Here is a 26,867-nt window from a genome sequence, read left to right as displayed (position 1 = left end):
AATCTGGCGAATACGGTGGGTGGTCGACCAATTTGAACTTCAATTCTTTAATTTTAGCCATTGATCGTAAACATGTGTGAACACGGGCATTGTCCTGATGAAAGAGGATTTTTTTCCTGTTTAAATGAGGCCATTTTTCTTCAATTTCGTTTTTTAGCTGGTCCAATAAAGATGCATAATAATCCCCTGTTATTGTTTTTCCTTTTTCCAAATAGTCAACGAAAATAATTTCACGTGCATCCCAAAATACAGTAGCCATAACCTTACCAGCTAATTTTACGGTTTTCGCCTTCTTTGGACATCTACAGTCACAAAGCGACGAAAAAATTCATCCGGATTGCGTTGCATGAGCGACAACAGGGCTTTAGAGGCCACCACCCTATTGCGTTTATTGTCGACTGTGAGCAAACGCGGCACCCATCTTGCAGAAATATTTTTCATGCCCAATTTGTCATGTAAAATAGAAATGACGCTACCTTTTGAGATCCCTGTAACCTCAATTATCTCACTCAACTTTAATCTTCGGTCACTTAACACCATATCGTGGATTTTATTGATCATTTCTGGTGTAGTCACCTCTACAGGACGTCCTGAGCGTGGTTCATCCTTTGTTGATGTACGACCACGTTTAAATTCATTTAACCAGTTATAAATAGTTGCGAGTGAAGGAGCAGATATGCCGTGAACTAAATCTAACTCATTTTTTATTTCCTTTGCTGTTAACCCTTTTATATTAAAATGTTTAATAACAGCTCTAAACTCAATTTTCTCCATTTTCCATTTTTCCATTTTCCACAAGCAATTTGTTTTTTTAAATGTACGAAAAACACACAACAACCCGACCAATCTGATTGAAACTTCGCAGCATACTGAATCGGTAGTGCCGCTGCATGAAAACAAACCGCTTACAGTACTAGTCGCGCCACTTGTCGGCTTTTCTAAGGACTTATTGACCCACCCTCGTATTATATTAACATCATTATTTTACGAGGTTGTTGTTAGTCATTCGCCCAATCTATTAAGCCTTTAACAAAGAGTTAAAACCAGGGAACTCAGAAATAATGGGAACTGAAATACATAACGAGTAAGGCGATAGCAGGTAACCGACTCGAGTAAGGAATAATCCGGGTTAAACTTACACACGTGTCAATAATACTGTTTAGGTCGAATACTGAAAACTGCTCTCGGTTTATGCATTTATGCTCATTTAATGTTGGTGTATTACACACACCATTGCACGTGCATAATGCGTGCTTCATTTTCGTAGGACACTCACACATTCAAAATCCTGCTTCACCATGCGGCGTATTGAATATGGCCTATCGGTATTCTATTTATTATCTGTTCTGTGGTTAAAACATATTTTTTGACTTGGAAATGAAATCCGCACGTACGGTTTCAGAGGCGGACAGTCTACCGATTCACTACTGTGGAGTATTTTTTGACACGCTTATAATTTATTGTCTAATGTCGATATATTCCACTTGCATGAGAGTTGCTTTATGAATATTGTATATATATTTGAGTCTATTGAATTCATTCGGTGTCAGTATTTTCTGGGAGCTACTTACTTAAGTAATTTTGTGTATACTTATTATAGATATACCCGCAATGCCACATGATATTATAAATACTACATCATTAGCCGCCTGCCAAAATCTAACTAATTATTAAACTCTAATTATTAGATAACAATTAGCAAATAATAGTTATATAGATATTATCACACAACAAAAACATCCATGCAATATTAAAAGCCACCACGTACCACTGGTAGGTTGGTATGTATTCGATCACCTATCTACCAACATTTTATCAACTTAAAATTTATCAGTTTTACTTTCCGATAAACACTGCGGCCTTTGAATCCAGCGAAAGTAATTTTCATGAATAAAACATAGTTTTTGTAAGCAATAATAATTAATAATAAGATATATAAATACGACTTGTTTTTTTCAAACATAAAATAATATGATATTTTGTATAATTTAAATATCTGTTAAACTGTGCATAGCTTCTATCGTTATTTTTCATCTTAGAAAGCGAAACGTTTTTACTTTCAAAATATTGTATACAAACTTATAATATTTATTTACTTTTAAAGTCTGACCAGCTAGAAAGTATTCGAGAGATATTATCATTGTTTAAATACAATATTATTACTATTTGAAATATTTTGTATAAAATGACAAGTTTGTTTAGAAAACTATATTGAAATCTATATTGTAATATTATTATTATATGTGCGAAAATATTATTCTTTATCTAGTCAGAATAAGTATATCTTGGGTCTTCAAAAACTATTGATATTAAAATCTTTTATTCCGATACGATTTTTGTCAGTATCGAATGATTCGATATATTTCCAATGGTTAAAATATTTAAATATAATTGAGTAATTTTTTTAAATTAAATTTTTTCGACATTGTTTCTCCAGATGAAGCATATAAATGTGAAATAAAAAGTATTTTGTTTTAATATTCCGTTTTTGTTGTTCGCCAATATACATTAAATCGTAACTTTTATATCAATCAATAATAATTACAAGATAAAAATAACTTTTTATATACAACGTTTTTAAATTTTCTGTTGAATTATTATGCTCAATATGCTCAAACTTGTACTTGATATGAAGTAAATAAAAAAACAAACAAACATAGAATACTGAAATGTCATTTTGATTTCCGTAGTAACGCACGTATATATTAATAACTTAGTTGCTATGACCACCTCCTTCCTTAGCAATCAATAATAGTCTTTTACTTTTTACGGATTTTTCTGAAATAACTTTCCATACAAAACAGAATTAATTGAAAATGAATCCAATTCTGCTTAAAGATGGCTAAAAGTAGGCTTAAAAGAATGCATTGGCATCGTGTTCTGATATATTTTAAAAGTTTCAAATGTCTAGCTAGTCGGGAAGTTAGTTAAAAATCGATTGCAACAAACAAGAATACAAGATAATAAAAACGTTGTAAAAATACACTGTTTATAAATATTTTTTTGACAGTTAGATGTGTCAAAAAAATAAACCCAACGGTGTCATCAGTAACACAAACTACTTTTTAACGTTCTGTGTACCGTAAAAAGGGATGATATTAGGCCAATGCTATTTTTAGAACTTTTTGTGTCAAATTAATGTTGTTAACCTCAAATCTACTTTAATAGTCATGTTGCACTACTATATAAATTTTGTATTATATTACGAATAGTGTTTTTCAAGAAAACTGCTTGTTTTGTAACATTGGAATTATTATTTCCGGTACAATACCGAGTATTGAAAAAAATTGTTATGGAATGCCTGTTTATGTTCGCAATTGGCGGACGGCAATTTAAAAAACGGTAAAAACGCGGCAATTTCAAATAAAATCAATCTGCTCATCAGCTCTGCTTCGGTCAATTGATCACAGCTACAATAATACATCGATTCACAACTGCCATAGATCTATTAATACGATGGTAACACTATATATGGTTATATGTTATTTATTTTATTTCGATATGACGGCCTTACTACTCGTACTTATCGTTTGTAATTCAATTTTATCTATTCATCTAGTAGATAGACAACAATCTTTTTACTATGTAATGTATTAATTCTTTAAATTGCATAACCATAATTTTATCTTATTTACATTAAAAAAAAAACCAACAACAGGTAAATTTGTAATGAGTTTATTTTCATTATTCATTACGCTATTTTATAAAACAATGCTGATTGCCTTAATTTCTTATTTATTCCGCTTTGTAATTGTTTCAAGCCAAACCGTGAGATAAACACTATTTAAATTTGAACCTAAAGGTAGTGTGTTGTACCAACTTATGTAGAAACTGAGTACCTACGGCTTATGCGTAACATTACACAATGGTGAATTCTTTTACCTTACCGTGCATTTTGACCCGCGGGCCATTCACGAGTGAAAAAATACCCGTTCATCTTAATGCAATTATGTCGTACATCGTTTTCGTGCATGTATAATAATTTTTGCTGTCGGCAAGTCCCTGTATATAACATTATTATTTACAATTTAAGTAATATAAGAAAAAGGAAAGGCATCGGAAATAATATAACACTGTCAGCCATTTTAAAAGCATGTTATTAGTTTGACGTTTAATGTTTGAACTTCGAACGAATAATACTGTTATTCCTAAATACAATTTAAGTTATCTTCTTTCATTCATGGGAGCCTAATACTTTTGTGTATACAAGTCATGTTTATAGACAATTTTTTGGGTCGTTTTGCTATTCCAGAAATTAAATATAATTAATTTAAGGACCAATTAAAAAAAAAGAAATCGATGTCTGTACTTATGCACACGCGTTAGAAGTTATATCTATTTGACGTAACAAAACAAAAACAAAACTTGTGATAACCTAGATTCTTCGACTAGCTCTTAATTATCTTGTTAAATTACACACTTAAGAAAAAGGACCGCTTATTGGAACGCCGTTGGTTTATTTCTATACACTTTAACTTATTATACTAAATTATATAATTATTAATCGTTGTTTTTATTTTTAAAGAAACAACTGCCACTATGACGTTTAATAGTTTGTTTAAATAATAAGTAAAACACTGTTGATAATAATTAATATTTGTGTACCTATTACATGTTATTTTAGGGGTTCCTAGTGTATAAATAAATGAAATCACAATGATTTTCAGTATTTTTGAAAGCCCCTATCCTTTCTTCCATTAAAACAAAATCCTTTACCACCTGTCTAAATAACATCATATATTTGAACTCTCCCGAAAACAAATCGTTGAAAATTATTCAAAATCTAATTTACTCTTCATTATAAGTAATGACGTTATGCCAGAATCTGAGCACATTAGCAAGTGACATCATACAAGGACGACCCCTAATATAAAGGTAATTTTTTATCATCAAATTATTATCAAGAACAGCAATTATTATTGTCTTTTAGATTATATTTCTTTAATTGTGTGAACTGTCAATTCATGGTGGTAATGCATTGAATTAATAATTATTATATTAATTGAATCCACCTGTTGAAAATGTCCCTCTGAGCTGGACGAAACCGGTATAATTATTTAATACAATAAAGTGAAATCAGTACAAAAAATTGTGTTGTATTCAAATTATTTTACATGAAGAACTTTTTTCACACTGTCATAAGTATATCATTATAAAAGAAGTCACAGATAAAGCATTAGCTATATTTTATAGTCTACTAATGAATCAAATGCCTGACTAGTTTGTTTTTACAGCAATATTTAAATTTTTCGTTTTTGTCTATGTTCATTGTACACAATGTATCGATGTGATGTTTTTATATTGTAAACAAAGTATTAACTTAATTAAATCGAACGTTAACTCAGCCCTGTTAATGAGGTAAACCAAGTAATAACAGGAATTAAAATTTTCCTCTGAAGACGTTTAACTTTCTCCTTCGGTTAAGTACTAAAAAAAGAATTTGTTGTTCATAATAATTATAGCTTTACGATTTTCTGAAAAGAAAAAGGTGACAGGTGCAGTTTAGAATACTAGTGTTAAAAATATGATTTTATAGTACATATTGGTTATTCTGTCATACCTTTTATGTTTATAATACCGAACAAAGGTGAAGGAAAATTATGTGTACAATGTTAATTAGTTAGGTGTGTATTGATTTTGAGCATTCATTGTATGAAAGCATTGAACCTATGAGAAAGGATTGCCGCGGTGTAACATAATGTAGAAAATACACTAAACGGAGTAGGTATAATGCATGGTTTCCCAAAGTGGGCGCTGGAATGACCTGAGGGGATTTACCAGCCCCAGGTGCAATGAACGTTGGTCAGTAGAGTATAATAAAATTATGCTTCATAACTTTGCACTCCGGATCTAGAATGAAAATGATATAATATATTCTCAAAATATTCTTTATATATATTATCTATTTATTTAATTATTACTACATATATTAATACAAGTGAATATAATTTGATCTAATTTTATGCGATGTAATCAGGCAAAGAGGCGTATTAGTGTAGTAAAAAGTGCAAAAAAGTGAAAAGTTATAAAACGTATACTCTAATAGAAAGACACGATGTATTAATATGTTGACCGATTGTATAATAAATTTACTGAATCTAATTTACTTGTGCTAGGAAACTGAATTTGACAAAAACTAAGTTTGATATTTCTGCATTTGGTGCAAAACTTGTCTTTATTATTTATTCTTTTTAACAGTAACATGAGGCCCAATGACAATGAAAACAATCACAGACATCCAGGCTTTGAAAAAATCACATAAATATATTGTGATATCACCGAGTTCGAACTCGGAGCCCCCGGATGAAAAACGTTATGAATTTTATCACTTTATTCTTTTTAATACTACAACAGGCCATGAGGTCCAATGACAGTAGTGTATTTAGTAATAGAAGAGAAACAATCACAAACACCCAGACATTGATAAAATCATATAAATATATTGTGACCTTACGGAGATCAAACTCGGAGCCCCCGGATGAAAGACGTGAAGAATTTTATCAGTTTTCGAATCAAGTATGTTTATGTGCAATTGTATTTTAATAAATAGTTTTATAATTTCAGTTCTAAGCTTTCTGAAATTCAAAATTTGAACACACAGCTTCCTAGATATATATTTTTGTTAAATTCAAAAATAGCACTTACAATTTTATTATTATTTCAGATAGAGATACAATTGTGAGCGGGGGGGGGGGGGATTAAAAATTTTGAAAATACGGCAGTGAGTCAAATAAAGGCGGAATCCCACGACTGTTATTTGTACTTGATGAATGTATAAAAAATAATTGTGAGCTCATGTCATGAAATTATTCGCCGTTCTTTGATACTTCTGATCACCAGCGGGAAAAGACAAGTGCATCGTGTCAAGAATCCACTAGTATTTATCAAGTACCTACCTATCGTGGGATTCTGCCTTAATGCATGGATATTGCCAGACCACTACAAATCTGTTGAACAGCGCCATTCAATTTTTATGAAACTTTGTTTAAAGTGCGTAATAATTACGGCCAAGGATTTGTTTATTAAAAAACTAAAATTAAAATTGTTATTATACCACGCATTCGTGAAAATAAAAACAATACAACGTGATCTTAATTGGTAAACAATTCAGTTCTTATATAATAATATATTTTAATTAATATTTGGTGCAAGCCAACCATGATATTATAATATACTTTTGCAGTATAGATACAATAAAAAATAGAACATCCGGAATTTATGGTTTCCGGTCGAGATTCACGTTCGCTATTCAAAAAAGTTAAAATCGTTTGCATGTTTGTAAAGTCGGCCATTCGCAAAATTTACGGATAGTGTTCGGAAAAGCCAGTTCCGGAGGTTGCACTTAAAAGCGTGAGTTATATCAATAACATGTACATTGTATGTATTACGTGCCGGGTCATAAATTACCAATTATAGACGCGTGGAGAAAATAGATTTTCGCTTTGATTAATTATCATACAAAGGAAAATGGAAGCTTTATATTTTCATTTTCCTATTATATTGTTGGAGACGGAATTGACCATCTATTTTCACAAAAAAACTGAATATAAATTGATTAAATTGTACTACAGTATTCACAAAGGCTAGGAAAATCTGCTGGTAACATTTGGGTGTAAAATGCTTCGTCAAATATATGCCTTGTTTAATTAGTAATGTGTATAAATACTAAGGGGCATCTAAATATGCCGTCATTAAATAGGGGGAAACGGTAGTGCAATAGGAAGAATAGGAGATGGCGATTTTGAGACGAAGAAGATAGGGGGTGGGGTTTAATAGAAAATGAGAACAAAATGTAAAAAATCTGAGGGAAAGAAGAGGGAGGGGGGGGGGTGGCAGGAAAAAATCTGAAAATAGACGACCCTCTAATTAATAGTTAATTCTATTTTGTATATTAAGAACCCGATCTGTATTCCATAACAAGGGCAGTGAAACATGTTGAGTCAACTTGTACTCTACAGAGAAAATTGCGAAATTGACTTTTTAATTTAATAATATAATTATTTGAAGTTTTTAGGTTATTTTACCATGTTTTTATTAAGTCGTATTCTTGTTTGTCCAATACAAATTTTTTCTTGTTCGCCAAATACAAATCTTGTTTTAACTAACTTCCCGACCAGCTAGACATTTGAAACTTTCAGAATATATCAGAACACGATGCCAATGCATTCTTTATATATTAGCCATCTTTAAGGAGAATTGAATTCATTTTCAGTTAATTCTGTTTTGTATGAAAAGTTATTTCGGAAGAAATCCGTAATCCAATCCACTATTATTGGTTGCTAAGCGGGTGCTCCTAGCAACTAAATTATTAATATATACGTGCGTTACTATAGAAATCAAAACGACAATTCCGTATTCTATATTATTTTGTTTGTTGCAAAATAGCAAAAAAATGATTTGTTGACAATTGCCTTATTTGTCCTAAATTATTAATACTTAGAATTGTCAAATAAAAAACGTTGTATATAAAAAGTTCTTTTTATATTGTAATTATTTAAAGTTCAATGGTAGTTTTATTAATAACTCCAGTTGGTACAATAAAATAGAACCGGTTTTGCGAAGAGAAGTTTGCGTAGTTGTAATACGATTATTTCACATTGCGTGTTGAATGAAAATGAGTTTCATAACACTCTGTCAAAGTCGCGGTTCGATAAACTGTGTAATAACGGACAAGTTTTACTATTATTTAACTCATAATAAATAATTATTACAATAATATATTATATTAATTAATTACTAAAATAGCCAAACGTAACATAATACTATTCTTCCTTTAATATTTTACTTATTTAATCCATCCGCATAGGTAAAACCTTAGAGTAATAATAATTAAAGGAAATGTATTGTCCGGCTGTATGAAGCCGTTTTTTGCGTATAACGCATAGTAGAACCTCAATTTTATAATTATTAACTTACATAATATATGAAACGTAATACCATCGTCTGATTCTAATACGGCGACCAAATTTAAACACAACACCTTTTCTAATTAATTAACTAACAAATTAACTAAATACTAATTTTATATAAAACATTAAAAACTATATTATATTTTAGCAACACAGATCCCGGTTTTATACTAATCATATAAGTTAAACCAATACTTTTATTAAGTCGATTATTCACATATCTTCGCATATTGCATAGTTTAAATACTAGACGATATTTATATTTGGCCACGTATTTTTTCCGACTTATACGTAGTGTAAATGAAGATTCTGCTATTTTTGGTAGCATTGACCTGTGTGTCCCTGATAATTATTTAAGAAATCGGGAGCATCAGTTGTATGTTCTCCCAAGGTTCACAACTAACCTGCAATTGGAAGGGCAATAATTCTGTTCAACCAAATCGCTTCGGATGTTAACACAATTACTGGGTACCTTTCAATTAATTTTTAATTACCACATTTAAATAACATGCTAATTGCATCTAATGGCCGTCTAACGGGGACACGGCAGCCGTGTCGTCCGCGTCGAACGAGTGATCATAAAAGGGTTCATCTGCGTCATTGCTGACTTTGTCAAAATACACATTTTATTTATTAATCGTTTGGTAATCAAAAGAGTGACACAAAACTCAGTATATTCTTATTTTAATTAAAATAGCTGTTTTGGTTTTCTGATGTTAATTTCAAATGAAAGTGAATGTTTGAATGTGAACTATCATTTTATATGGTTCCAATGTTATAGTCGCATTAGTCAGCTGGGGTCAACACTCCAATTAAATATGTATTAACATATTTATTAAAATACTTAAAAACACATCTTATTAGCATTTTACGTTTAAATTCGTGTCCGAAAGACGCGTTGAATGCTTCATTTTATAATTATATGCGAATTCTCGAATAAACTTTGCATACTGATTTTGCAATGCAAACGGATATTGTATTACATTTACAAACGACTGATTGTATAAAGGAATATATTATGATTTTGAAAGTCAAGGGTTCATTTGTTTACGTATAAAAATATTGAAGAAATTTCTTTGATATTTATAATATTTATGTCTACTTATGTTATTTTTGATAGCATATTATTGAATATTTAATTATGTATGATGAAAGAATATATTAAATGAAAGTCAATATCAATCATGTTATTCAAGTTTACTTAAATTTGAGAAATATTGATAATATTATTTAAGCTTGTTATCCACGGTGGTTTGGTTTGTAAGGTTCCCATTTCTAAATCCGTGTGTGACGGTTCTATTCTGCATTTAATAAATTGACATTTTAAATTTAGAATTTGTGTTTGAATCAAAATAATAACTGAATACGTTAGGGTTAGGGTTGGGCGAATAACTGACAACTAATCGACGCATATGCTCCGCTCAGGAACAAAAATGGTATTGTTTTATATTCAGGAACCTAATGGAATAATTGTATTTATACTGTGGCTGGAAAGACGTACAATATTATATAAACATCGAAGTTTTACGTTAATATTTGAAAGTTTTTTAGAGTTAAACTAAACCAAAGATACTGGTTGATTACATACGTTGTAATTATTTTATTTGTTCAAGAATTGAGGTCAGTATTTCAATGAAGAATTTGCTTTTAAATCCAATATAAAATGTTGTTTATTATTATTAAAACCTGGGCCAAATAAATTGAAATTTGTGGATTTTTATTTAGATTTAATATACTTTTATTATTAATAATAATACCGAGTTATTTATTTAACTTTAATATAAGAATTTTACTGTTATTCATAAATTATTAATAAAATATAAATGAAATATTCAAATAGTTATTTTGATCACTTACCATAAGGCTGGCTCTTGCCATCTTGAAACTGTTATTCCAATTGGTTTTGTTTATCTGAAAATAAAAGACAATATTGTTTTAGGATACAGAAATAACACATGATTTATTATTACAGTGTAATATATAGAAACTTTTGTATATTGTAAGGCAAAATAATAAAATTCGTTTGAACGAATACGGTACAGTATACAGTAACTATAATAATAATAATATTGTCTTAGTAGCTAAACGGTAAAGCGATGGATTATGCGTTCAAGTCCTATTCAATACAAATATTGTTCAAGTGTTTTTTTAATAATACGTAAGTTTATGCAATGTCATAAAAAATATATTCAATAATTAAGAGAACACATTTATTAAATCCTTTGTATTATTCATTTAAATAAAAAATAACTCGATTTAAAATAATACAGATTCTGACGCGATTTCATAATAAACGTTAATGCCTACATATTATTAATAATACCTTGATTAAAAATTACAAAAGATCTTTGCCAATATCAACGAAATATAAAATAACAACTCAATTTTAATTATATTGTTATAGTGTTTTGTCATTATTAATTTGTGAGTATATAAATAGGTTAATTAACGGCCCACATGCTCAGCGTAGGTCAAAATGGGGCTTTTATAGAATTTTCAGAGTATAACCCTGGACATACCTTAAACGTTGTAGATAATCTATTTATATAATTTTGAAGCCGTATTATCCTTTATATTTATTTTAAATATTTGATGACTGTAAAAAGTATTTTTATAACATAAAATAGTATTCTTTTTAACCTCTCGCTCTAATGTTTTAGAATATAGTCATATTTCAGTACGTCCATGTGAAGCGGTGTTAAGATTTTTTAGATTTATTAATTTTTAAACGCATTTAAAAAACCATTAGTAAAATAAATGTTAACATTATATAGTGACATATTTACGATAAAAAATTATATTTTATAATCTTTGTGATCCCAAATTTGACAAGAATTAGGCATTTTATTATTCAAAAAATGGGCACGATTAACACATTTGAAGATAATTCTAAAGATACTGATTATAAGCTATGTTTTTGACCATTCAAATGATATAAATTTTCTACGAATAATGATTGGTTTATAATAATTATTGACCTAAGAATAAGGTATTTTTTTGAAATAAGCCATTTCTATTGGCATTTTCCAGTGGTTAAGCTGCTACTTACGGCCGTAGCCATAAATTGACAAAGGATAAATTAAGTAGGGAGTAAGATCATGGTAACGCACGTGTTTGAGCATGTGGACCCTTAAACGGTAGAGCACAGCGCTTGGGCAGCGATGGTAATTGGGTCAAGTCCCCATTCAGTGAAAATATTTTTGAAGTGTATTTTTCTGACAAGTTGTATAAAAAATTGTGTATTCAATAAATAGTTCTATAATATTAAATTCTAAAATATTTAATATTTAATATACTGTAATTTGAATAAAAAATATTGTATTTGCCAAATTATAATGCACACATCTATGAGTATTAATGTAATCTTAAATGTTGGTTTCAATCGATTGAGGTTTTGTATGTAATACTAAAAAGAAAAACAAATGGTTTTATCACCTAGGTAATATTAAGCGATATAACAAAATATTCGTCATGAAATCATACATAATGTTGGATATTTTATAGATAGAAGAATGTTTTTTTTATCTAATATGGCAGGACTAAATGAATTTAAAAAAAACTAACTAACACCATCTGTAATATGTATTCTTAATTCAATGAAAACAAATAAGTATTACTGAAAAAGTGAGCACCATTTTTGTCGGATCGCCCAAAGTATACCAAAACTATTATGGTTTGGCTTAGGCAGGGTTTAATTGATTTTTAAAAACTAGCCAACACTATTTGCGATGTGCAGTATTAGTTAAATGAAAACAAATACGTATGACTGAAAAAGTTCCGTGTGCACTCTAGGTATATCACTATTCTATTTGTGAAATAAGGTAAAATATTATGTAAATATGTATATATTTAAATAAAGATGTCTAAAAGTAAACTCCTAGCACAAAACTCCCATCAATTAGAAAATACATTAACTCACAATGAAGTATGTAATACTTTCCATAGTATTAATTTTGTTTTAAAAATAGTGGTACAAGAGAAATACATATCTGATTAAAACTCAATTAAAGTCTACATTAATCTATTCAATACAATCGTTGTAGTGCTAACATGGAATTAATTGATGTTCCGATAAGAATTTAAATATATAAAAAAATCTTTAATTAAGCTAAAGATGTGTTTAACATATTTTCTAATTAAAAAAACCGTGTTGAATAAATTAAATATTTTAATTAACTACTATACCTACCTTTTAATAATGTAACATATATTATATAAGTATATATTTTATAATATTTTACAAAAAAATATTGATTTAAAGATTGATTATTATTACAGTAGCGTTAACATTTGGCGCCATCGGTCATAATGCATGTTTATGTTTTAATTAAATACTAGTGATATGTGGCAATTTGGTACCCGTGAAATACGGAAATGAAATGCAGACAGATAATAATATACAGAATGAAGAATTATACTAGTAAGATCAGATTTTTTTAAACCAAGGTGCGCACTCCTTTACCTGCACCTCACCTCACCACTCCACCGCTATTATCTGACTACTTTACGCAAGATATTTTTTTCAAGTCCACGTGATTAACAATGCTTAGATGTAGGGACCCCCATCCACTATCTACCTAATCGGGCCATGTTCTGGATCATACACAAATTGAAAAACACTGATTCAGTATTTTAATTCATACATACGATTTTAGTGACTCTAAAAGAGGTACAATATTATATTTCCTACGTTTTAATTCGAAGTTGCAATTAACGCAGTTAATAAATAAATCACTCCTCATCTACGAAGATGGTATATATTGTACGGTGAGTTAGTCATTATTTTTTTTAGGCAGGCAATGGTGATGGTTCGATAGATGTAATCAGGAAAGATTTCTCTTAGGTTAGACAGGTTTTTTTTTTAATAAAATGTGTTGATAATATAAATTAATTTTATAAAAAGTTATTTTTCATATTAAACAAATTTTTACATAGTTTGAAAACACTTCTGAGAAATAATATATAACCACTAGAAAAAAATCTTTTTTGAAAAAAATACGACACCCAGTCTACACTATGTGTGTCCTTAATTAATTAATGGTTCTTACAATTCTCACTGAAGCGGTTTCTTATTTTGGCAATCGGTTTTTGTATTTTTGACCCTCTTTTTACGATGCTAATATATTCTGTCCATTCCGGTGATGTCAACTTGGGTTACCGTACGAATTTGACGATATTACAGTAGGTAAAAGAGAAATGCTTATCTAATTGCGACGAAGTTAACTAATGATTTTTACAATACTCACTGAAGCGCTTTCTGATTATTAAAATAATGTTATATTCTTGAAAAAAATGAACCTCAAGAAAACAAAACTATTACTAGTATCAAAAACAGCGACACCAGACACCAACACAAATTTTGTCATTAACAGCGAACCAATTGAACGTGTGACCCATTATAAATATTTAGGTACATGGGTCAATGAGAAATGGGACCAGTCTCAGGAAATAAAAACTAGAATTGAGATCGCAAGGAGCGCCTTTCTCAAAATGAGACGCCTCCTTAGCAATCGAGATCTTAACCTAGGTCTGAGACTGCGTATGGTACGTTGTTATGTGCTCTCAATTCTTTTCTATGGTATGGAAGTATGGACGCTAAACCAAGAGATGTCACGGAGACTTGAAGCTTTTGAGATGTGGCTGTATAGACGCATCCTCAAAATTCCTTGGACTGACCGGGTGACAAATGTTGAAGTTCTCAATCGAATGGGGAAGGACCGAGAAGTTCTACGTAGTATCAAAACCAGGAAACTACAATACCTCGGCCACATTATGAGAGGACAAAAATACAGCATTCCCCAACTCGTCATTCAAGGAAAGATCAATGGGATGCGTAGCAGAGGACGGCGCCGCATTTCGTAGCTTAAGAACCTCCGTGATTGGTACGAATGCAGCTCCACCGAACTGTTCCGGGTAGCAGACGACAGAGATAAGATCGCCTTGATGGTGGCCGACCTCCGCTAGGGGATGGCACAATAAGAAGAAGAAGATATTCTTAAATCTTGTGAATTATTTGATGAATAAAAAAATAGTTATTAAATAAGAAAGTTACCTTAGTCAGTGATTGATCATGAGGAGAATTTTGTGGTATTATTAATGCGAATTTGAAATGAATATTAAAATATATAATTATGAGATGCAGCAACTTGAATTTTTTAAAATTTATGTATATTTTATTGTGCTAATCTGTTAGTTTCCCTAATGTTGCGGTCATTGCCAGATATCTTAATATAATCCCCAATTAGCATAAGTACAAAACCATATGCTGATTATTTGGCACGTTTATTGCTAGTGAATAACCAGTGATTTTATATAAAAATAAATGAATAATAAAAAGCTTTACTTTCGTTTGATGAATATTGATATATTTTTTTTATTACATTATACCAGTGTTTTTATTTTTTTAGCTTTCACTATTAGTAGTAGTGTGTTCGTGAGATACTAAACTAAAGTAATGGTACATTAACTTGATCTTAACCCCTCATACGATGTTAATACTAATAATCATGTAATTCAAGCGTCGAAATGTGTAATGTTGATTATTCAAAGTTCGACTGATATAGATTGCTTAGAAAGAGTACTTTATGCATTAGTTTGAAACAAGGCCTGAACAAAACGAACCATAAGTGGGAATGAGAAAGCATTTCATACGCTTATATCTCTGCAAGATACGTTAGAGTAAAATAGAATTTCTACGGCTGAATTAAATATTTTTTGGAAACGTCGCCGGTAAATATAGATTTGAATGATTACATTCATTTAAAAACTGCGAGCACGTGTTGCTGAAATTTATTGTTTTTGTGTTAAATATAAAGTTAGTTGTAATTATTTTAACTTAATTTAGTAGAACATAATATGTTTAACCAGGTTGTGTCTAAATTGGTAGCCGTAATGAGAAGCAACATGATGGTATAACGTTTCATAGTTAAGTTAATAATATTAAAATTAAGGTTCCACTGTGCGTTATACGCGAGAAACACGGTTTTATCTTGTCGAACAATAGCCACTCTTTTTATATTGTTACTCTGAGGTTTGGAACGTTTTTTGTTCAAATTTAAATAATTAACTTATTAAGCCTGGGTGCTTGTAATTGTTTCACTTTTATTACTAAAATGTACTACTGTTGTAATTGAGCCTCTAGGCCTGTTAAAGTATTATAAAATTATTATTTTTAAGAAAAAATGATAGTGATCCATAAATTATATTTTAAATACTTCACCAATTATAAATATTTCAACACGAGTGAAAGATGATCGCGAAGAAGCATATTGATTGGTATTATTATACTTATGAAATATTGCATTGATATGAACATGAAAAAGGTTAATACTCGTTGGCCCTTACGCCCTTGGTTGACCTTTTGGACGTAAGTACCTGCTGTATTCTCGTGAGCGAGGAAAGTTACGACCGTAGAAAGTCACATAGGACCATTGTGAACGTTTCGATACGGTCAGTAATTGTAAAACGGCTTACGATCTTCTACTATAATTGGATTGTCAGTTGGAATGACGCTATGGGTTGAAAGGGCAAATATTAAAAGTATGAGAATATTATTTGTATTCGTTTATAAAAAGACACAACAATATTGCGCAATGCTCCTCTTAATGCAGTGTTTCCCAAAGTGTAGTACGCGTACCTCCTGGGGTACGGGAAGAGTTTGGTGGGGGTACGTGCTGGAGCGGGCTTTGGTTGCATCAATACAACATCCATGCTAGAAGGTTTATCGCATGCAGAAGAAGAGCAATTCTTGTTGGAATTAGCTTCAGATTCTTGAAAAATCAATATAAGGAGTGTACTTTAACATCATTCTGGTTGCAAATATGTGTATCCAGTTTTAATAGAGAGAGAGATACCCAATAACATTAAAATATTTAAGGATGTCGCTAGATTCTCAATTTGTAATGCAACTGCTATGTATGTAATATACACCGTTTACACGTGCATTGATTTATTGCTGACAGCATGTATTATCGTGGCCATAACAAGAAAATGCACGTGTATTGTAATTCAAGTTGCAAGATTGCTTTCATGAATCAAAAAAGTTCGGAAACATCTGAATTTTCATGCGAAAGTTGGGATTTTTTCAATCCGCGCCTGCGCAGTAGAATAATAGTGGCATAACTACACAGGGTATAGTCATTTTGAGGTTAACCGATTTTTACGATCTGTCAAATGGTACCATAAAATAACAACATCGCGTCTCGCTTACGCTTAAAGGTTGAGATTGAACAGACAGCTAGCATTTTTACGTGTACATAAACCGTAAAGTTATTGTCACGATATTTTAAAATATTCACTATTGCTGCAATTCACGTATGCACGTGTACATGCGCTATTAGGTACGTTTATAAAACTCTCACAATTCAATTATTTTTATGAGGCAATAATAATAGGCAAGGTAATTATTAAATAATTGCTTATAATCGAGGCTTCTCACATACATAAACTATCATGACATACATTGTATTAAAATGTAATATCATTTGAATGTTTAGACTATTTAACGCAAGCATTTAAGTTGTCTTAAAAATCACGAAGTGAATAATATTATTCAATTCCACTTCCGTTTATTATTTACAGAAAAAAACGACATTATCATAATTTATGTCATCTTCCGCTTGTAAACGATCGAAGAACAATGCCTATAGAGCCGATTATTTATTATAATTTTTGCTCCAATTACTGGCAACTCTGTAATGCTTTCATCGCCGTCTATATTTTTCTATTATCACTTCGTTGCAATTTCCACGTGACGTCACTGCGCATGCGCATTATCTATCAAGAGTCACGATGGTGGCTGTGCTTTCTGATAGAGTCTGACTGACTATACACGACTGAGCTGATATTATTATTGAATATCTATCAATTTCACGTCTGAAAAAAAAACTGGTTTTATTTTACGCAGGTGTAAAAATTTGTTCATTTACAATGCTCTAATTGTATTTTTTTTACATTATTTGTAAAATATGAATGTATAGTGTGTGGTACACAAGACATAATATTAAACGTCCAAAAGATAGAGTTAGATACTGCTAGATATACGAGATAGTTAAGATTTTCAGTGAATAGTACAACAAGAAATATAATCAGTTTTATTCAGCAGTGGATTAATCTAGATTTAAAATGTAGATACTACTTTCCATTGAACGTGGTAAATGCACAATATGATCAGTTATGTCCATTTGATTTAGAATATTGTTGTTAATGTAATATTTTTATAAAAGCATTGTAATAAAGTAAGCAGCAATTGATTTTTAGTCGATAGGTATTTCTGGTTTCACAACACTACAATGCCAAGTGAACAATAAAACATTTGACGTTTTTGTTATTTTTAAGAATAAGAAATTCATGTTTCATGGTTTATCATGGCTATATCTGTAGATCTAATAATTTATTGAATTGACTCATTGAATGAATCGAAGTTGCTTCGAGTCTTTAGTAGATATGTATGATAACAGTGTTTGGGATAATAGGTGATAACAGGAATTTGATAAAAATACATCTTAAAAGTGTATTGAATTCTAGATAATTTAATCATTTGTCTTAGAACTTCTTTTCAGCTTCACTGTCATATATGTAGGTATTTTAGCTCCGTCTATATAGAAATGGGTTTTCAACATTTTAGCCATAATGTAAAAATGTTTTTTTAAACTATATTATGCTTAGAACACAACACTAATGGGAAATGGGTTGCTTCCTAGGTGAGGCTGTAGCACGAATTTATTCTCGAGTGTAAAGAAATATGGGATAAACTTAAAAACGTTTTAAAGAATATATTATTTTCAATCATCTGTATTACAGCATTAAAGTTTGTCATAAAAACAAAACGCGCATTCAATTAGCGTTTTATAGTCTGATTCGTAAATCAAAATGGTTTCACAGTTTTTTATATTATTAATTTATTCTGTGGTGTCATTGTTCAGATAATAAAGAACCTACTATAATAGTATCCACTGAATAGCTTGTCAGTTTGTGTGCACGAATATCATTGTTGCTTTCCCTATACGAATTTTTCGACTTAACATCTATGAACCTATAGTAAGTTGTTATTTAAAGATTCTCTCATCGTGAACGAGAGAAAGAAAAATTGTTCCGGCAAGTGACAGGTTATAAAAATTTTACTATAGTTATTTTTTTAAAGTCATGCCTACTTCTTTTGGGGCGTTTGGTAGAGAGTGAAATTGAGAGGTGCGCGCGCCAACCATTACGAAAGTACGCGACAGTATGAAGTTAGCTGAAAATTAGTTAGCTGTATACAAACACAAGTTTGATAGTAGAATTGTTCCGTTGCCTAGGCAACGAATTTATTATTGTCAGTCATTTGCAATTCCTTACGTAAACAAACGATTAAACGTCAGAGTGACAGCTGTTACTTTAAAAATAAAAACAACGAGAAATAATTATATAATTAACTAATATAAGTTATAGAAATAAACCAACGGCGCTCCAATAGGCGGCACTTCTTCTTGTGTGTGTAATTTAACAAGGTAATTAAGAGCTAGTCGAAGAATCTAGGTTATCACAAGGTTTGTTTTTGTTTTGTTACGCCAAAGAAGTATAACTTCTAACGCGCGTACATAAGTACACACACCGATTTTTTAACAATATTTTTGTTTTCACCAGCATTGCGACATTTATCAGTCTCTATCACTATTACATGATGCTATGCAGAGTGCAGCGAAGATTCACTTTCTTCCGGTGAGTGAACAATCCGATGCCGCGTAATTTAACCGCACAAAATGATTACTACCATTGTCAAATGCGGTCTCTGAAGCAGTTACATCTCCATGCCATCTTCGATCACGTAAAATTTATCATACGGTAACGATTGGTATTATGTACCCATTACTTTACAATGAAAGCGTATCTAATTATAAATAATGTAATATATTACATGATAGATAATTAGATATTTATATAAAACAAATACATGTAATTTTAGCACTTTCAGAACTACAGTCGTTATCATTATTTATTGTGGTACCAACTATTTAAACAGACTTTTCGTTATAATTTTTAATCAAAGTTTACCTATTAGTTCTACAATATTTCAGTTGAATTTGTTAACAGGTGTTTGATGTGGTTTGTAGCCAAAAGTATCTATTATAATCAAAAATAATTCAAAAGTAAAGTAATATAATATTTAACATATTATGTTATTTGAAAATATCTCAAGTATATTATGCCTACTAGAAAAAATCTTTAAACAAAAATAATTACAACGTTTTTAAATTTTCTGTTGAATCATATAAACTTGACTTGACTAGTTTAAACGATCAAAAAAAATGCACTTGATAGAAATAATACTGACATGTCATTTTGACATGTTATATTGATTTCCATAGTAACGCACGGATATATTAATAATTTAGTTGCTAGGACCCCATACCCCCCCTAGCAACCAATAATGGTATCGAAATAACTTTTCATACAAAACAGAATTAACTGAAAATGAATTCAATTCTACTTAAAGATGGTTAATATTAAATGAATGCATTGGCATCGTGTTCTGATATATTCTAAAAGTTTCAAATGTCTAGCTAGTCGGGAAGTTAGTTAAAATTCGATTGCAAGATTTGTACCGGACAAAACCGCCGATTATAATAATAAAGTTTATTTCGTCGTTATTAGATACAACGCACGTAGAATAATTATGACATTAGCTCGAATTCTGTGAATACAGGTTCGAGTCCCTTCGAGCACCATATTTATTTAAAAAAAAAGATTTGTTCTTGCCGAAATGTTTTCAAATCATTATATGTTCAATAAAAATAATTACAAGATAAAAAGAGCTTCTTATATCCAACGGTTTTCAATTTTCTGTTGAACCATATAAACTTGACTTGACTAGCTTAAACGATCAAAAAAATTTGTACTTGACATGTCATATTGACTTCCATAGTAACGCACGTATATATTAATAATTTAGTTGCTAGGGCCCTAGATCCTAGTAACCAATAATGGTGTCGAAATAACTTTTCATACAAAACAGAATTAACTGAAAATGAATTCAATTATAATTAAAGATGGCTAAATGTATTAAAAAATGCATTGGCATCGTGTTCTGATATATTCTAAAGGTTTCAAATATCTAGCTTCGGGAAGTTAATTAAAAATCGATTGGAAGATTTTTACCGGACTAAGAACCACCGGACAAATAAGAATACGAGCTAAGAAAAACGTTGTAATAATATTGTTGTATTCTCAATTCTTAAATAGCTTTAAAAAACATGACAAATAATATTATGTTTGTAATCGATTCTCACTATATTTTCGTAAACTCATACAAGCAATAATCCATCACGGAAAAGCCATTTATATACTTAATAAATAATACATTACGAATTATCGAGATTATCGTAATATAATAAATAGTAAAGTGCTCTTGAGATATAATATGATAGAGTTCATTCAGTCATTGCATATATTATTATATATGTAAGTAGGCATACAATGTTATAGTATATGGAAAGTAAAAGTGATTTCACTCAGAGATGCGCCGCTAATAGTAAGTACTGAGTCACGTTGTGCATTATTATTTAACATTTGAATATAAATACTGGATTAAAAATATATAATAATAATATAATGAATGTAACTTCATAATATAATACAGTATATTTTCTATAACGGGAAATGACATGAAGTATTGTAAAGAAATTTAATTTTAAAATCCTATTATATCCCTTATAAGTCAACATAAAATTGAGGTATCAGAAGATTAATGTTTTTGAATGGGATTTTATAAATAAAAGTTTTATATATATAATCCCATTATTAATAATATTTTTATTATTCATATGAAAGGCATATAAACCACATAGGGATTCCAATACCTAATGAAAATACTAATACCAGTATTCGTGAAATAGATTGACAGCTAATATTTTATAGCACGTGTCATTACTGGTTTCCAATGGCAACAGAAGTAAACCAAACATCGCGTAACCCAACAAAGAAAATAGTCATGTTAACCCTTTTACGTTAAATTAAAACTTCTTCTTACCACTTTCAATACCAAATATATCGGTATTATCTGATTTTTAAAACTGATATTTCGGTATCGACAAGTACTGCGATACTAGTTTTGAAATATCGGTATTGCAATTCCTAACACCACAGTATATTTTATATTATGCAGACTCGAGAATGACTTTACATTACATTATTGGATTATATTATTATTTTTTTTAAAGTAAAATATTGTCACTATTTCTATACATTTTAAAGCACAGAATCAGCATAATATGGAGAGATACTAACATTATTTAAATTAGGTAACAAAGTTGAATATAATTACAGTAGGGCTCTGCCTTCGGTAACTCAACTCCCACCAAACGGAGATAATGCAAGATTTATGTTCCATTATCTCGAAAAGTAGATCGACGATCCCCATGTTTTTTTTAAAAATTTATATTTGAAAAATTTATCTGAGAATAATAAATCAGTACCTACTATTTTCACTGTTAACACTTGATGGATAGGCATTGTAAGTATTATAAAAACAAACATTACCCTAATTTTTAAGTTATAACTAATTACTAATTTTTACACAAATACTAAAATAATTGAAAAAATATAGTGTTTTTTGTTGTTGTTGAGAAAACTATCTAAATTCTAATATTTAGATTTGAAGTCGATTTACTCAATCTTTTCAAGAGAATATATTATATTCCAGTGGGTCTATTTAATTTATTATAAACAAGGCAGCTATCGGCGGCTATCAACAGTAATTTATCGTAGTTATGTGTTGAGGTAATATAATTGTTACAATAAGTTAGCCATATAAACTGTGAAAACTGTTTATCTCGCTCTAAAAGTTAACACAGCTAAGAGAGTGGCTGTTAAAACAAAGAAATTTTTGACAATTTAGACGGTTAACTTATTGTAACAATTATATTACATCAATACTTAAATATGATAAACTATCGTCAGTAGCCGCCTTGTGTATAGAATATACCCACAGATTCCTAGCTCTTCAATTATTACATGTGTACTTCCGTTTAAATAAGCAGTTCTTTTATTTAAAAAAAAAAAACTATTTTATCTTTTTAATCATTAAAAATCGTCAAAAAATCGTGATGACGTACCATCATCATAATGATAATTAGGCTAATATCACTTTAACTTTCAAATCGCGCGGCAACAAAAGCAAAAAACAACGTAATATTAATATAAGAAATGCATTTCATACTAAATTACCCGACATTTGCATGAAGTGAATAAAAATAGTCAAAGAAATTATCATAGCACTGCAAATTTGAAATATGTGCACGGGCATACTGAGTGGGCGCTGAAAAGTAAACACAAAAGTTGTGTTTTATTTACCTATATAATGTAGATTCGTTGAAAAGACTTTGCTGTTTGGACAGGTTAGTATTTTTTTTTGTTTTACTGTCACAAAAAACCGTTCGATATTTGCAGTATGATTAGTTTTAACGAGCATTTTTAAATACGTAACTATGCTGCGGATTATTAGGAAAAACTAGAAGTGTTTTATACTTGCAATGAATTCTACAATTAATGTACATATAATTGTTATAATACGTTAGCCGTCTAAACAGTCAAAACTGTCTATCTCGCTATAAAATTTAGCACAGCCAAGAGAGGTGCTGTTAAAACATAGCACTTATAGTAACAATTACAACTAACTTATTGTAATTGATACAATAAGTGTGAAAAACATAAAAAAACTACTCTCAATAGCAGTTTTGTATATATAATAGATGCGCTGTGCATCTATTCTTGAATATGCATCTAGCTTGCGAAATTTGCGTTAAATCTAGCATTTTTGACACTAACAACAGTTTTAAACTTTTTATTAATAAGTTAGAAAATTACATTTTGTATATTATATCTAATTAGCAATTTTCAATTGAAAGTATTACTTATTTATTAGTTCTAAAATAATAAATCCTCCTTAAATTTTCATTGTATTGGAAACAAAAATATTAATTTATAGATATAGCTTATTTTCTAATTCCATCTGGCATATTTTTATGAATCGCAGTTGGACTGCAAGAATAAAAATGCACCAGTGACCAAGTGAAGTAAATTGATGTAACATATGGCGAGACTTTTTACAATATGATTTATCTATAAGACAACTAACTTCACAGAAAAGCCAAACACATCGAATGAAGCCTTTATTCTAACACTTTGGTTTTTTATTAATTACTTTGAGTTTATGTAATTGTCGCAATTTAATCCATTTAAAATGGCAACCTTTTCAGTGTTTTAATTAGGTATAAAAGTTTATTTTTTTGCAAAACTACATGTAAATTCTTCATAACTGTTTTTAATATTTCGTAAAAGAGGTCATACACTCAAATTATCTACTATTACTATTCCGTAAAAGATGCATTTCTTTCTGTTTAGTGTTTTTAAAATAGACAATATCACAACAACTTTCCAGACAAATCAATTACATGTTTGAATGAGTCCTGGGATGAGGAGATGGGAAAACTGGTTTTACTTTAAAACTATAATATGCCAATTCAAATACTCTACATTTGAGGGTATGTAATAATACTATACGTCGTATATTAATGAAAATACAGCTATGTAAATTTTCGTCCAATTTAAATACACTATAAACTGAGTGTTACCTATATATTATTATTGTATGTTTTTTGTTTTCAAAATTTTATTTATCTGTATTAATTTGTACTTAAGTATGTTTTGATTTAATTTTTTCTGTTATATTCTATATTTTCTTCTTCTCTCTTGTGAGGATAATATTTGTTATAATGTAAATCTCATGCTGTGTACGTCTTGAATTTAGATTTGTTATGTTCACAATGTTTTGTATTCTTAAACAAATAATAATAATACATAATCAATGATTATTTTACAATATATTATTATGTTGATGTTGTAGACTTAAAAAAATGATCGATTCGACGCTTTATAAAAACGAAAAATTTTCATAAATCTACCAACAACTTAATAACTTGAAATATTTATGTAATATTGTCAAAATATAAAGCTGCTACGGTCGTTATCAACGGAAATCTTTAGTAACATATATCAACATAAATTTATATATAAAAAATCAAGTTATCTAGTTGTAGTATTGAGGTGACTAAATATAATTATAAGAACTTCACAGGATAATGAGAAGCTAGGATCCTATTAATGGACATTTTCAGTCTTCCACTCGTCCATATATTTTATGGATGTATACGAAATATCTAAATGCAAACAACAATTTAAAATCTTTATTTGTAGAGTATACATTTTCTAGATAATGTAAAAATGATTTTTTTTATAAGTACCAGGATTTAACTCCATCAATACATGTCTGTATTTGTGTAATTTAATGGTGTATGTTTGGTAATCAACGTGCAATTTGATTATTATTATGCTCAAAAGATAGTTTATAAATTTTATGATTTTATTATAAATATTGTATGAAATTTAGGTGCTTTTTAAATGTGCATTGTTGTATTTATTTTGATTGTACATTTCTTTCATATATTATATTTTTGTTCCCGCGGTAGAGGATTGACGAAGCGTCCGTGTTCTAACGGTCGCGTTGGGTAATTTCACACGCATTTTTATGTGTGTTTAATCCACATCAAATACTTACGAATTAAGCAAATGAATAACACACATTCCTCGTAAAAATCGCATTAAAATCACTTTTATTCTACATATTATGTTCATATGCTCCAATTAGGAAAATTGTAATTTTCCTTATTAAATTGCAATACGTAAAAAGTTATTAATCATGTTCACTGCTAAGCGGAGCATGTGGGCTTACACAGAGTATACGTTATATTTAAATAATTTATTTACGAGGAATAATTATTGTTAGCTATTCACCGGACCCACTTGATTTTTGTTGTTGATCATTCATAATACAATCAATATATTTATAAAAAAAACAATGTCCATTTTTTGACCAGGTGCGGGTTTGTATTTATTGAGACGGTCGCTCTACCAACTAGACCAACGTGTGGGCGAATATTCATTTAATAAGTACGTTATATCGTTTGTAGATTCTGTATATCAAAAAGTAATAATTGTTTTGTACTATTAATAAATTTGTTTTATTGACTGAATATTATAACTTGAATTATATTAAATTTCATAAATTAGTTTTTTTTTGAAATCCGAAATAGCTATCGACTGAAATTTATTTGTAAATAAATTAAAATGGGATTCAACCAGGTGAATGCATTTTAATCAAAAAAAATCTTATTTAGAATGTTAATTTTTAAATTATTTGAGTACATTAACACTATATATTTATTTTTATATGTACTGTAAGAATATCAAACGAAATTTTACAATTATTATTAAAATCATTAAATAAATATATTTATATTATTTTATGAATTATTCAAAAGGGCTTGCTTGGTACTAAAAATATTATTTCACTACCTTGTACTACAGGCCGATCGTATACACTGATATACAACAAAGGATTTGCGATTACTCCTGACGGAACGAACCCTATTGTCGTTAATTATTGAAAACACTCACCTTTTCTGTGTGATACTGTCACTTAATCACACTTGGCTACGATCACGCTAGTTCACTCTCACTTGTACCCTTTAATTGGACACTGTATCAGACCTGATGCGTTTACTTGGAGCACCAAGAACGCAATGATGAAGACACGAGATAGTCCACCTTTTATACTGCTGCCTGTTTGAAGATGGAACACTTTTTTTTGAATTTCGAATGATGCTTTTGGCGCGCGGTAGTCTCGACGAAATCGAATCTCAGGTGGGGGATACGTGAGACGGTATACTGAAAGTAAACGTATTTTTTTTATTATTTGTTTGAAGTCTCATCTGTTTTGTTCTTCATTTATTATCAGAGAGGTTTTTGTTTTTACCGGTGGTGTATATATATTTTTTGTGTGGTTCCGTTAAAGGTACACTAAAATATTTCTAAATGAGGTGACATTTTAAAGAAAAATATGTAGACGGGAATGTTGGGAAAATT

At 29.8% G+C, this 26,867-nt stretch overlaps 1 protein-coding gene across 1 annotated transcript in view; it reads right to left on the bottom strand.

Moving 5' to 3' along the window:
* Muc91C (Mucin 91C) overlaps positions 1-26,526 on the bottom strand; it is a 41,840-nt gene extending 15,314 nt beyond the window's left edge. The window contains exons 1-2 of the mRNA XM_085945168.1: positions 26,400-26,526; positions 10,767-10,820 (exon numbers count right to left, since the gene is read on the bottom strand). Coding sequence (XP_085801294.1) covers positions 10,767-10,787 — 21 coding nt within the window. The 5' untranslated portion in view covers positions 10,788-10,820; positions 26,400-26,526. The remainder of the gene's footprint in view (positions 1-10,766; positions 10,821-26,399) is intronic.
* Positions 26,527-26,867: the final 341 nt, after the last annotated feature.

This window comes from Rhyacophila brunnea, unplaced genomic scaffold (assembly GCF_057557595.1).
Source record: "Rhyacophila brunnea isolate RB1 unplaced genomic scaffold, BYU_Rbru_1.0 scaffold_18, whole genome shotgun sequence".
Classification (NCBI taxonomy): domain Eukaryota; kingdom Metazoa; phylum Arthropoda; class Insecta; order Trichoptera; family Rhyacophilidae; genus Rhyacophila; species Rhyacophila brunnea.
The sequence above is the reverse complement of the archived record's forward strand: the minus strand, read 5'-3'. Positions and strand labels throughout refer to the sequence as shown.